This window comes from Thunnus maccoyii, chromosome 12, assembly GCF_910596095.1.
Source record: "Thunnus maccoyii chromosome 12, fThuMac1.1, whole genome shotgun sequence".
Lineage (NCBI taxonomy): Eukaryota > Metazoa > Chordata > Actinopteri > Scombriformes > Scombridae > Thunnus > Thunnus maccoyii.
In genome coordinates this window covers 8740356-8755025 of record NC_056544.1, presented here as the reverse complement: position 1 = coordinate 8755025, position 14670 = coordinate 8740356, and the positions used below count along the sequence as shown (strand labels likewise).

Below are 14670 nucleotides of genomic sequence, written 5' to 3'. Positions count from 1 at the left end.
TTTTTATTAGTGACACGTTCCTTTGAGTGGGCTGACAGCCTGAATATGTACCAGAGACGTGAGAGAAACAAAGAGCTCTCACTTCCCTGCTGATGCATTATTTCATCACAACGTTGTGTGCAAATGCAGACCAGTGTTAGAAATTGAAATTTGAAGAAAAGTAAACGATAGAATAGAATAAAAAATGTATTATGTTAACATCCACCCCACCCCAATACTCATTAAATCATTCAGCGATTATTGTGTGTTACCTCAGAGTTTATCCAAACGATGGACACATTATTCAACCAGTCGCAACACAGCTAATCACATCGTTGTGGATTTAAATGGTGTAAAAAAAAAACAAAAACGGTCAGAACTGCATCCAACCATATGTTCTTCACAGATTGTCTCACTCATAGATGAACGTTTCTATATCTATAGTCACACACACACACACACGAGCCAATGAGATTGTACAGCGTGTGTGCGCACGATACAGAGCGTACAGAAAGTATCTAAATACAGAGTATCGCCCAACTTCAGCTCATAGTTGCGAGTGACAGATCAAACATCGGAGTTCCGCATCACGGAATAACAACGGTAAGATTCGTATTATTGTTGCTGAATGTTCAATCATTCTTTGTATATTTCTGAAGATTGTTGTCTTGTTATTCTGTGTAACTACACTGAGAGTCACTAAACCGGAGTCAAATTGCTTGTATGTGTAGACATACTTGGCCAATAAACATGATTCTGATTTATAAGATAACGTTACGGTTCTTTACTGTTGAAGGCCGCGGCAATTTTGATTAAATGTTAATTGATTGTTAGATGTGTCCAACACATATAGTCTGATCTAATTAATGTCCTCTAATGAAGCTGGAAATTGTGCAGCTGTTTGCTGTATGTAATACTTCGGATTTTGTCGGGCCAGTTGTTGAATAGCGACAGACGGGAGCGCAGTAATTTTAAGTCATTATTAGTGTAATTTATCATTTAAGTAACTTGGTGTTTACTTGATCTGTTCTTTTAACTCATAATGTAGCTTACTGTTATTGTAATGGCAAATGGTGAAATGACGTTACTTGCGTAGTAGGTGGTTATAGTATATACAGCCTGTTCAGATATACAGTAGTGAATGAAATGTATTGCACATTTTGTATTTTAAACTGAAATAAATAAATATAATTTATGCTTCAGTGGACATTATTGTGTTACAATGCAGAGGCAGGAATTTTCAACTGGGGTGGCCCAGTTTCGGGGACAAAAGGATGTCTGTAAGGTGGCCACAATGTGTTGTTAAAGTGCACATGGAATTTTTTATATGCATTAATACTCTACTAATAATAGACTAAAACATAAAGTAATAGGCTACATGCATACACATAACTGATGATGGTCAATCTCCTATTTTGCAGAACCTTTATAGTCAAGTAGGCTAACATTAATAATGACAAATAAATAGGACCTTTTTCAGAGCTTATTTACAAAAGTTAAAGCTATTAAGCAGTGAAATGCTCTAAGCAAACCACCAAACAAAAATGCATTATGCAAACCCTGGATTCGGTCTTCCTCTAAATTAACTCAAAATGGCTAATCTGAATTATATAGTATACCATACAATATATCATATACTAATATAACAAGACAATTAGCCTGGAAAATTTTGGATAGAGAATAAAAAACAAGTTCTGACCATTTTTAAGGCTGTTAAAGTCATGGACTTTGTTCTACAGAACAAACTAACTGCAAGGTGTTAGGCAATCCCTGCCATGGTACACCAATATAACACCAATTTACAGGCTTAAATAATAATAATAATAAGCTAACATCTAAAAGCTATACCTCTGCTATAATGAAATAAGCTTGCAAGAAAAGTATGCTACACATTATTGTTCAGATTAAATAAGAACAGCAAAAAGAATTATGATTATCATAATTATTATTATTATGATAAGCCAATGTATGTTATGATTTGGGGATAATATCAAGGGTTATGACTGATGCAGTAATAAAATGATGTCTTGTTGATGTGCAATCAGAGATATCAGAAACATAGATGAGAGAACAGTGCAATGTCAATAATAGCACAAGCAGCACTTCTGTGTGGAAGTAATAAGAATCTTTTAAAGAGTTAGTTTTTAGTTTGCATACATGCATTATCATAATAATAATAATAGACACACACACACACACACACATATATATATATATATATATGTGTGTGTGTGTGTGTGTGTGTGTGCGTGTGTTTCGTATGTGTGTGTGTGTGTGTGTGTATGTATGTATGTGTGTATATATATATATATATACACACACATACATATATACATATACACATATACATATATCTGACTACCCAAAAGTAATGAATAAACACCTTAGCTATGGATGGTGGTATTATTGCTGATGGACCTAATAAGAAACAATAAAATGGAGCACATTGTCATGATGATTTTTAGAGGACATGGCATATCTCATCATGGCAAGTAACATTCATCAGTATCAGGACCTGGAGGGGCAGCTTGTTCCCTTTTTGTTGATAGGAACTTCACCAATGTGCCTGTGGAGAGATAAGAAACAGCTACTCCATCATACTAAGCAGCAATAGCATATTCACAAAATATATTCAGGCCTTAATCATTTGTATTATCCTATCATATATTTTTTAAATTTATTCCATTTTATTTACTTTAATCAGTTTCACAGGCTGGTTTCACAAACTTTACCAAAGCTAAGACTATTTATTTAGTTTACAATAGATTTTATTTAGTCTCATACAATCTCAAGGTAAATAGCTAGCAAGCTAAATTCTGTTAGCTTGCAAGATAGCATTAGTCAAGTTCTTGCCAACTCCTAAGACAATAACCCAAATGTGGGTGTGGGTGGATGCTTTTTAAGGCCAGGCACCACAGTTTGGGACAACATAAATTCTGTGCTTCTATCAGAATGAAACTTACTAATAGAGACCACATACCATATATTTCTGTATTATAAGCTTTATTTTTAATCACGAAATTATGCAAATAAGGAAAACTTATGAAATAAGTCAGAATAAATATAACAATTTCAGGTGTGTTGTCTTCCCTTAATCTTATCCGTATAATAATAATTAATAAGAAAAATAAAAACGTATGCACTGAAAATTTATGTAGATGGTCGATTATTTGAAAGAGTAAAAATTGAGACAGGCTTTGCAAAAAAGGAAACTGGCAGTAGAAAAGATGTTCAAAAGCATCTTCTTCCCTCAAAATATCAGTCTAGAGTATTTAAACTTGATGGCTGCATTAGATAACATGGTTACGTATGTATGTAGTGGTGCTGAAATCTCATAATTTTATATATTGTGTTATTTGTTTAGCAGGCGTCAAGTAATGTAACCTGTAACATGTTTTACAAATTGCAGATGGGGAATATGAATTGGCTACAGCATGAAAAAAATTTCAGTCAAAATATTTTTTTTTTTTTGCTTTAATCCCTGAATACACCTTAAATAGGAATATGGCAACCTACAGCTGTTTTATTAGTAAAACATTTCATCAATACCTCAAAACCCAGCACACTGTTGCACTATTGAGAAAGGCAGAATAATTAAGAGTAAATCTGCCTAAGTGGAAATAAAATTGTTGCAGTATAATCAGGTATGTATAAATAAAATTCACATTTTCTTTGTAACTTATTATAGATCCATTGAACTAATAGCTAACCACGAGCTAACTGATAGCAAAGTACACATCAGTCAATGTAAATGCCAAGAAAAACAACATAACAATCATGTGCCAAGATGGATATTCAACATATCCATGAAATAAATGACATGCATCAATATAGAATTCAAACAGCTGTAAAAACAAAATCAACTTGCAGAATATGATTTCTGAGGCAAATAACAGAGGGTTGGAAACTGAAAATGAGTACCACACAGTCAGTTCCACTAATGGAGAACTACCTCCTGTTTTCTGTAAGTAGGTGGGGCAGACTTTTAACACAAATTGCAAAATAAATATTATTCAACTTTTTATTTTTTATTTTCTATTAACCAGCATAATACATTGTACAATTTTATCACATTTTAAAATGACTTTTTATTTTAAATAATATGTAGACTGTAACGGAAACTGGAAGTAGTTCTCCATTTTGTCTCAGCAGATCCTCCTTGTAGAAGAGGTCTTGCATCATTCTCATTTTCAAGTTGTCTGTCATCTGCCTGTCCGTCTTTAGTTCTTGAAAGGAAACCAATGTAAGTGTATTTTGTTGAACACTTGTTTGACATTCTATATTTATGCATATTATGTATTGGAGAGATATTTTTGAGTTCTTATTGGCACATAGAACTTTAGAACAATACACACACTGGAGGAAAAGTTTAAATATGTGCTTTTTAACTAATAATGGAAAAAGAAAATGAGAGCTAGAAAAAGTAGGCGATCTTGAAAGTGAAACGAAACAGAAACTGAACTTTTTGGTTTAAAAAACACAGATAAAACACTCAGGTAGTGGGTTTGCTTAAATTACTGTACATATTCTATAGATTGCTGAAATTTCTTAGTCAGCCAACAATAAAGGGTCATGCCTGTAGTTTTCCACAAAGGCTGTATGGTTTTTTTTTATGTAGTGAAGGAAGCCTAACTGTAACTGTTAATAAGATATAAGCAAACTGCTATGTTTTGGGGAGTCGTCTGGTTGTTCTGAGGCTTTTTTTTCAGATGGTACGTGACTGAATGGTCCATTGAGAGGGGTCTATCTGATGCATTTCAGAGCTAGCTAAAATAAAAGGAACTAATGCTGGAGGTAGATATAGGAACAACATATAGCATCCTCAAAGCTATCAATGACTTATTACAGATGAAATAAGCATTAATTAAGGGTTCATTAACATAAATAAAGCAGTTAGTTACAATTTCTAAACCCAGTTTAAAGTATAGGGTACCAAATACTGTATATATTCACATCCATGATACAGAATTTCATGTCATAATTGTACAAAAATACATTACCAATTGTAAAACACTGTACAAAACACTCTTGGTAATAGATTCTAGCTCACACCCTGGAATCATAGATTCCATTAACAATGCATAATATTATCTGCTTTGTATATGTTCCTAGTTAAATAATGAAACCAAATTTTCTCCTCATCCCTGCATTGCTCTGTCATTATAATCTAACAGGAAGACACACTCCTACAGGCATTTCAACTTGACCCAGAAAATGGAAGGTGATAACAGGCAGGGGAAGATGAAGCTGTCATCTGACATGAATGAGGAGGTCGAGGAAAATGGCGTGAGGAATCACCTCAGTCACAACTCCAACTACAAACCCTATGTTCCTCAAAAATTTGGACGCACAGCCAAGAACTTCTGCTTCATGGCAGCCACCACCCTCCTCATTTTCATCATCGGTAAGGGGGGATAGTTGAATGGAGCAGCTGCTCTTATATTAAGTTTGCATCTAAAATGACTTGTGGAGTTCCTCAGGGATCAGTCTTAGGGTCACTATTTTCCATTCTATGAGAGAAACTGGCCCCAAAATTGATTTTTTTTCCAACCTTTGACTTAAAACTAAACTTTAAGGCTTGTGTGGGAAATCGTCACCAAATCTGCTTTTAATTAGCTGAAAAACAAAACTTGAGTGTGACATGTCTCTCTTGAGCAACACCGAGAGACTAATACAAGTGTCTATATGTAGCTCTCAGGCTTTGGCATGTAGTAGTTGATTCAATAACATGTATTTTACTGGGTGAGTGGAGTTTCTTGGGTGGTGTAAGGTAAACATAATTTACAGTACTGTCATTGTCAGTTGGTGGTATAGAATTTCAAAATGCTGACTGTGTGGTTTAGGCTGTAATTTGATACCTTTAGTCTGTCCATGGCTCTTCGCCCTGTTCCTCTTTGTCATTTTTCATTTGAAACTACTGCTACTTTAAGGGTACATGATTGGCTACTTCATCCATCGGAATAAGGAAGTGGCTCCCAGCTGTGCAGCCTCCGTGCTCCCTTTTGAAGAAGCTGTTGCCCACGAGACAGGTGCTGCCCCCCTCATGGACTGGGATGAGGTCAAAAAGCTCCTCGCTCAAAAATTGAGTGTATCCAAGTTTGAAACTGCCTTCAGGTAAATGTAAACTCCACACACTGCCTGTGGAATCTGCTGTGAGACAACGTTAGCCTCTCCCACAATAACTGTTCTTGCTAACTTCTTCATTGGCACTGCATTTTAAAAAGTGAATAATTTTCTCCTGTTTTCTTGCCCCCATTTTCTTTTCCGCTCATGTTTTATTTCCTCTTATCCCAGTGAATTTTCCAGTGTCAACCACCGGGCTGGTTCTCCAGGTGATGAAGATCTGGGGAAAAAGGTGCAGAAGAGGTTCAATGAGTATGGCTTGAACACCTGGACTGATGAGCACTATATTAAGGTGCAGGACCCCCCAGCTTCCGGCTTCAACAAACTTGTTTTCAAGAACGGGCAAGAGGAGCGGCTAGATGGATTCCTGTCCTATAGTGCCAATGGAAAAGTAACGGTAAGTCAGTAATCCAAATATGAAAATAATCAGGAAAGAGAAAAATGCAGTAAAATGATTTCGTTCAATTTAATTTGCAATACATTCATTCTGTTAACAGTAACAAAAAACAATGGGGTAAACACCTTTTTCTTTTTGTTTTGGTCCAGGGTGCCATCCTGTATGCATACTATGGACAGGAAAGTGACTTCAGGTTGCTGCAGGACAGGAACATCAACCTTAATGGCAGGGTGATGCTGGTCAGAGCTGGTAAGATCAGCTTTGCAGAAAAGGTGGGTGCTTTTCAGTAAGAACTAAGTAAAATAATATTCCTGTAAACTTTTTTCCCTATCCTTCCCTTTTTCCTTAGTCAGTGTAAAGTACATGCTTTTGTATCATTATTTTTCCATTACCATTTTCCATTGTGTTTACAGGTAGCCAATGCTGCCAAAATGAATGCTTCTGCTGTGTTGATCTATGCAGACCTTGCTGATTACTCTATCGGAGACACCACTCAGCTCTTTGGACATGTGAGTGTGGACAGTTCTGTAGCTTCATGATGGAAGATGAACTCCACTGGAGAGACATATTTTTATTTTGGATGTTCATATTTAAGAGCATACCATCAACTGTTTGCATACATATTTAGTTTGTTCATTGTACTGAAGACATGAAATATATCAGACCGGATTAAAGGTACTCTGTGGAGTTTTTGACCAGTAGTGGCGTCGCCATGGAGCATTTTCTTTTATTAGTGGTTATATGTAATGTAGCAATATGGGACTAAGGCTTAAAACAAATCATCAGCAGGAATATTTGATTTCTAATAGGAGTAGAGAAAGAGAACAGAGTGTAGAAATCATTGTATAAATTGTGTGTTTTTTAGTTCAGCCTAAACGTTTGGCTACATGTTGCTGGGAAAATCCTGAGATTAGTCTGGAACAAAAAACATTAAACATGTACCTGTCAAAGAGGTAAAACCTACATGTACTGTATGATGATTTCTCCGTCTGTTCTGTCTCCCAAAGGTCCACTTGGGTTCAGGGGATCCCTACACCCCTGGCTTCCCCTCCTTCAACCACACCCAGTTTCCTCCTGTCCAGTCTTCAGGCCTGCCAAAAATCTTGGCTCAGACCATCACCACACGTATGGCTAACAGCATTCTGATGTAAGTCTTGTGTACGCTACAGACCATCTGAAACAATTCACTAAAAAAAGATCACAATAAATGCAGTACCTTGTCTATCAGCTTCAGATATTCCTCTTTCCTCGCTCTGTGATTGTCTTCTACAGTTGACTCTGTCATAGATTACATAGAGTAAATGTTTGTTGTCTGCATCTCACAGGAATCTGGGGGGTCAGAGTGTGCCACAAGAATGGGGAGGTGTCACCAAACTGGGAGATGAGAATGATGTCATTACTGTGGAGGTCAACAACGTTCTTGCTGAGAAAAAGATAAATAATGTCTTTGGGGTCATCAAAGGGTTTGTGGATGCAGGTACAATGATATGTTCATTCAACAAATGTACTATGATCAGCCACACAGTGTACTTAAAAGAATGTGAATGACATGTTGTGTCATTGTGTTTCTATCTTAGATCGATATGTGGTTATTGGTGCCCAGAGGGATGCATGGGGTCCAGGTTTTGCTACATCAACTGTTGGAACCAGCGTCCTTGTTGAGCTGGCTCGTTCCATCTCAGACATGGTGAAGAACGGTAAGTCACAGGAGACTGCTGGTCTTTAGTTTATAATATGAAATATGGCAAGATTTAATATAATATTGATGGAGTTGATGCACACTTCATATCACATCTTACCTTATATCTGCCATGGATGAATGTAAGAAAGTCATTGGATATGCCTTTTCAAGATCTGTCAAGCATTTTCTGTTCTATTTTTGCTAATGCTCATTTGTTACTGCCTTGACAGATGGATTCAAGCCAAGGAGGAGCATTGTGTTTGCTAGCTGGAGTGCTGGAGAATATGGGAGTGTTGGCGCCACCGAGTGGTTGGAGGTGAGAATGACATGATTTTTGTACTTAAGGCTCAGCATTTTTTTTTGATCATCAGCTTTAACACAGTAAAGATGCTGATTGGTGTTCGTAATCTTATCTTTTGTATATCCAGGGTTATCTGTCTTCTCTGAGCATGAAAGCCTTTTCCTACATCAACCTGGATCGTGTTGTAACAGGTATTTACTGTCATTGTTAGAAATATCTTCCCTCATCATTCTCCCCCCTACATGCACAATATCACCATTTATTTATAGGGGACAGTGCACATTAATCAACACTAACATTTCATCAACATCAATGTAAATGTGCTGGGATTAGCTCAATAGCTAACAATCAACAACAAACCCTATAATGACATGGGTATAGAAAACAAGTTAGAGTTAATAAAAATACATCCTTTATGAACACACATCTGAGTAGATTTTTACCATATTTTAAGTCTGATGCTAAAAAATGCTATATGCAGCACAGTGCTTCATCTCCATAAGTAGGGTACTCTCAGAAAGAAAAAAGCTGATTGTACAAATTTGCAGCATCTATATGGGACCATACAATCACCTCTGTCAACTGTTCTTGTTTTCCTGGACGTGCTGTCCATGAGTTTAACAAAGTGTCTTAAAGGAGGGCTGCTGTTCCATCCATTAAATATAACTCCATATACTGTATAAAAATTGGCATATTACCTAAATGATCTCTGAATGAAATGAAAGTTGTAATATTAATCAGGTTTGTTTTAGACTACTATGAGTTTTTGTCTATAACGTGAAATGTGATTTTCAGAATGACTGAATTTAAGTCTCCTTTTCCAGGTCGGAATGGGTTTAAAGTAGCAGCCAGTCCTTTGATGTACAGTGTGATTGAAAATGCTCTGGCAGAGGTAAATCCACAGAAAGTAGACTTTTAATGAATGTGAAGTCAATTTAATAAAAGCCTGCAGTATTATTAGTTGAATACATATTAATTCATTTCATTCATCAATTTCTTTGTGAATTTTTGTGAATGTCAAGATATAATGTACAAACACAACTGTCTACACAACTGTCTTCTTTGTAGGTGAAAAGCCCAAGCAGTGATGTGTCTCTGCGTTCTCAATATGGAAAAGGCAACTGGGAGTCGAATGTGTAAGTTGGTGTTTATACATCTCCATGACATCCACGCTTCTCTCACTAGTATCACATTCACAACTGGAATGTGTTGGCTAGCTGTCGACTAATATTCCTCTTCCAAACATCTATCTACACTGAGAAAAATTAAAGCTAAATCTGCATTTTACATGTGTTTGTTTTCCAGAATGAAGCCTCTGAAATTGGAAAATGCTGCGTATCCTTTCCTTGCCTTTTCTGGCATTCCCTCTGTCTCATTTGGGTTCACCTCTGGGAATTCAGTAAGTTAGCTCACTGTACTATCAGTAAAATACATCTTTTTGAAGCAGAAACTCATAATCCAGGACAACCTTGTACATTGTGCTATTTGATCAAAGTCTGAGTAATCCTTTCCTAACTCTAATCCTCAACACATCTTGATTTGCCTTCTCAGGAGTACCCGTACTTTGGCACATTGCTGGATACCCGGGAGAAGTTGAACTCGGCCACGTCTAACCAAGTTCCTCAGTTGGCTGAAATTGCGGCCCGGTTTGCAGGTCATATGGCACTGAGGCTGGTCCATGACCATCTGCTGAGGATGGATCTGTCAATGTATGACAAGATGATACGTACTCGTGTGGTTCAGATCAACAAGAAAGTCAAGGAGGTTCAGAGGGTAGGTGTCCAGTTGTGATCCTGGAGATTTGTATTGAATTTCCTAACAGTTGGCTCAGCAGTTAGTGGTGTTGCCCCACGCTAACTAAGAGTCTGCATTTTCTTGTTGGCATAGAGATAGAGAATTAGAGATTTTTAAGTCCTTGTTGAAATTCAAGCTTTGTAAAGTATCAGATTTACCTGTTTTTAATGCCCTCTGATTATTTCGTCACTAATTTTTATCTAATTGCTAATATCCAGAAGATGCACGTGAATCTTGTGGTGAACCCTAAATCACCCCTGTGAATCTTCTGTGTTTCCAGTTGCAGCCCCATCTGCTGCCCAAGACTCTGACAGTGCAGTGGTTGATCTCAGCCTCTGGCTCCTACAGCCGAGCCTCTCGCAACCTGGCAGCAGAGATCCAGAACATCGACCTGAAGGACATCGAGATGTGCCGCATCATCAATGACCGCATCATGACGGTAAGAATTGTAGAGCACACATCCTTTAGATGAAATGAATGATAAGTTTTATGGGCTGTACGCTCTTGCTTTTAAAAAAGGAAATTGTTGAACTGACAAACTTGTATTTAGAAAAAAAGTCTACTTATATTGGCTCATCAGAAGCATTCAGAATGGTGTTTCTGGCTGTAAAAATTAAAAATGGCCTGCACCTCTTGACGTACCAGTGGAGAGAGGCAACAAGAGAATAGGACATTTTTAGTTCAAAGGTTATGTTTCTTAGACTCAAGGTAATAAGGAAAATAAAAACATTAATGTTAAGCATCATACAAAACAGTATTCCAATGACTTTTACGAAACCCGTGTTTATCCTGTGCTCCTCCCCTCATTTCTGTAGGTGGAAAAGAACTTTCTGTCAGAGTATGTGTCACCCAGAGAGACTCCTTTCCGCCACATCCTGCTTGGCTCTGGCCCGCACACACTCCAGGGGCTGCTCAACCACCTTGAAGCCCTCAGGAATGACAACCCCGAGGCTGAGGCCGACCTGCTCCGGAACCAGTTTGCCCTGGCGACCTGGACCATTCAGGGCTGTGCCAACTCATTAGCAGGGGACATCTGGTCTCTGGATAATGAAATCTAAAAATCCTCACACCATTGTTAATGGTTTGATCCAATTACCACAGTATGAAAACCAACAAGCTGTTATCATTAACAAAAGTCGCAGTTACACAGCTTTTCAAATTGGCTGCACTTGATTCAGGAAATTATAAAAGTCACCATCAGGTCACCTCTCTTCCATAAATTTCAACACTTTAGTTAAAAGCTGCCTCATCTCACTTCTGACTGAAATTCTCCAAAAAGCCAAACATTAATGATATTACTTAATTAAGCCTTCAGCCTTAACACACAGAAGTTTCAGTAGCAGATCAATACATGGAAAGAAAAAATCTTTAAGAATTGTAACATGTGGTACTTAAATACCACATCTTGGATATGTTGTTATGTTATGTGGTAGGTATATGCAAAGAAGTGTTACCCCATGAATGGGTTGAATGTAGTGAAAGTGATGCTTATTCAGCACAGTATCAGTATAACATTAATGATAATACTTAATTAAGCCTTCAGCCTTAACACACAGAAGTTTCTTCAACCACATGGCACTGAAACAGAAATCGTACGTCTATGTATTGTGTAATTTATCAGTGGCAGGGTTCACTATAAATAGTTTTTTTATTGCCTTTTCATAAGAAATGTATAATTATCGGGAGCAGTGCCTTCCATAATTATGACAGTTATACTGTCGAAATGACAAAAGCAGCATCTGCTTAAAGAAGTGAACATGTTGACCGACGGTCGGTACCGAACACACAAGAGCTTCAACAACTGAGGTCATATTTTTGTCTACTTAACTGACACTGGATTGGTCTTTAAGGCAAGGCCAACTCGCATATCAAACCTATGACAATATTCACTGAACAACTCAGGCTGTTGGTCAGTACCGGTCCCTTGGTACATGCACACTTCTCATCCTGACAACATTATCGGGGGCAGTGTCTTCCATAATGTGAAAAAGAAGAAGGTAGTTTTTGCCTACCAGTGTATATCCATATCGGAGGCAGTGCCCTCCATATTTCACTGTAGGGGTGGATGTTTTTATTATCGGGGACAGTGTTTCCCATAATGTGTAAATATACAATACATTGCTACACAATGCATCATCTTGCGCATCATCTTGAGATCTGAAAGAGTGATTTTCAACTTAATCTTTTGTGAAAAAACATTTCCATGCGTTTATTAAGTTGAAGGATCTGCGTGTCTGTCTTCTCTTCTGGATTTCTGTAGTTTTTTCTCATTTTTAAATCAAATCTTTTCTTTGGGCTGCATATTGAACTGCTATGGAAGGTCTTTTTTGCTTCCAAGAGAACATGATAGAAATGTGTTTGGGACCACTGTGATCACAGCGATGTGTTCCATAAAAGATCAGCAATCTGCAATGTGGGATTTTGTTTTTAATGATCCAGTGTGAAAGTACATTCTATCTTCTATTTTGATGTGTTCATTCATTGTTTTTAAAGAGATTTAAATGTGCCTTTTGTTTCATCACTGCATTATAGAGCCGAGTTTCTTCATTCAGTATATTGAGGCTTTTGAGGATGTATATTTGGCTTGTTTTTGTTTAGTTTTGACACTTCTGTATTTCTTTCTTTTTCCTGTTGTCTGGTAGAATCAAGTTACTGGTGTAAAAGCCTGTCATGCTACGACACATTTTAGATGAGAATGAAAGAAGGATAATGAAAATAGTGAAACCTGAAAGAACAAATGTATGTGACAGTAGATGATTAGGTAACCCCTTTTTTTTTTAGTAAATCTGGTCTCACTGTTGCTAATGTTATCCCTCAGTAGAAAAACCTAAATTATAATAAACCTAACCATTTATAGTCTGAGTGATTATGCTGATCTGCTGGGCTGTAATGAGACATGTGCTGGAAGTTGCATTTCTGAAATTGGCAAATTACTGAGCAACCGCTAAAAAAGAAACTCTTCTATGAGAATGCAGACACAATTGGTCTTTATTTGGGAGGGCTTTCAAATTCTGTTAACATGGATAAATGTGTTCCAAAATTATTGTTGAAAATATGGATGTATATTTCTTTCCCCCTTCAAACTGTATACAAGTTTCCTTTGCTTTACGTGTTTGTTGCTGCAATAAACAATCACCTCACAACTGTTGAGTCTTTGAATGATCATTTGGATAAAACTGCTTTATCACTTGCTTTATCTGCAGTGTCCACTTTTAAAACTTCCTTCAGGATTGCATGACTGTGGGTTATAAATAAAGCTTCAAAAGTCTGGTAGCATGTCCTGAACAATGGCCCTGTACACACTGAAATTCATGTTCTATTTTGGCACATGATTCTAAAAATATGTCTTCTACTTTGTATACTTACTGTTGTAAAAGTCTTTGGTTTATACAAGCTGATAGACATGTAAATAATTCATGTCAATAATTAAAATATTATTCAGTGATTGCAGGACAGTCTGTGAAGACCCTCTTGAGACGGAGGTGACTGCACAATTCAGGATAGAAAATATAGTTATGACAATCTTTGACCAGATGATGGAGACAAAGTAAACTAAATATATTTAAATACTAAAGATAATGGTTTGCAATTGTCATCTGTATTCTTTCACAAATGAATGATTACTTATGCTGTGAAATTTTGAATTTAAATATGAGGTGAATAATAGTCTCATTGGGCTCATGTTTTGATTGCTTGTGGGGGAAACAGCAGAAAAAAAAAACGTATTCATAATTTATTAATTTGCTGGGGATCTCATTGCACTCTTCATACTGTCTCTGCCCTTTAGAACCATATTCATAGATTATAAATTTAAATACTTTTTAAAAACCAAGTTCACTATGTAGATGCTGCAGTCATCAAGTGCAGTGATATTGCAAAATTGTGGCATGTTCCTTTAAGAGTGGGCTGACAGCCTGGATATGTACCAGAGACGTGAGAGAAACAAAGAGCTCTCACTTCGCTGCTGAATCCTGCTGCAGCAAAAATCATCACACAGCCTTGAGTGGAAACGCAAACCAGAAAAGAAGAAAAGTCAGTGAGAAAATAGAGTAAAATAAGACAATGAGTTATGTAAACATCCACCCCACTCATTCAATACTCATTCAATCATTCAGTGGTTATTGTGTCATTGCCTCAGAGTTTATCCAAACATGCACTGATTAGAAAAGATTCAACCACTGGTCTTATTCAACCTGTCGCAACACAGCTTAACACACCCACTGACAGGAAACTTTGACAAATACAGGAATAATATGTAAAACACATAAGAAAAAGGGGAAATTGTAGTCTGGCAAATAGAACTATGACAACCAGTATGTGCCACGAAGCTGCATTTAGTTTAACTTTAAACTGCTGTTTTGCTTGCAGGCTAAGAATAATGCACTTACAGTGTAA

General features: G+C 37.0%; 1 protein-coding gene and 1 long non-coding RNA gene across 3 annotated transcripts; one reads left to right on the top strand and one right to left on the bottom strand.

Moving 5' to 3' along the window:
• The first annotated feature begins 497 nt into the window (after positions 1-497).
• Positions 498-12979, top strand: LOC121909481 (transferrin receptor protein 1-like). Of its 2 annotated transcripts, XM_042430032.1 has the most exons (18): positions 554-582; positions 4132-4222; positions 5154-5383; positions 5910-6093; positions 6274-6499; positions 6649-6771; positions 6913-7008; positions 7507-7646; positions 7825-7976; positions 8077-8196; positions 8411-8496; positions 8609-8672; positions 9306-9373; positions 9550-9617; positions 9787-9880; positions 10033-10254; positions 10556-10714; positions 11091-12979. In XM_042430032.1, coding segments are annotated over exons 2-18 (2277 nt in total). In that variant the 5' UTR covers positions 554-582; positions 4132-4220; the 3' UTR covers positions 11334-12979. The 2 variants fall into 2 exon arrangements, with proteins under 2 accessions (XP_042285965.1, XP_042285966.1); XM_042430031.1 differs by lacking the exon at positions 4132-4222 and having other exon boundaries at positions 498-582.
• On the bottom strand, positions 6001-8404 carry LOC121909482. The gene is made up of 3 exons (XR_006099459.1): positions 8299-8404; positions 7716-7828; positions 6001-6322 (listed from the first exon to the last, which is right to left on the bottom strand). It is a non-coding gene; the product is annotated as an uncharacterized LOC121909482 (long non-coding RNA).
• Positions 12980-14670: the final 1691 nt, after the last annotated feature.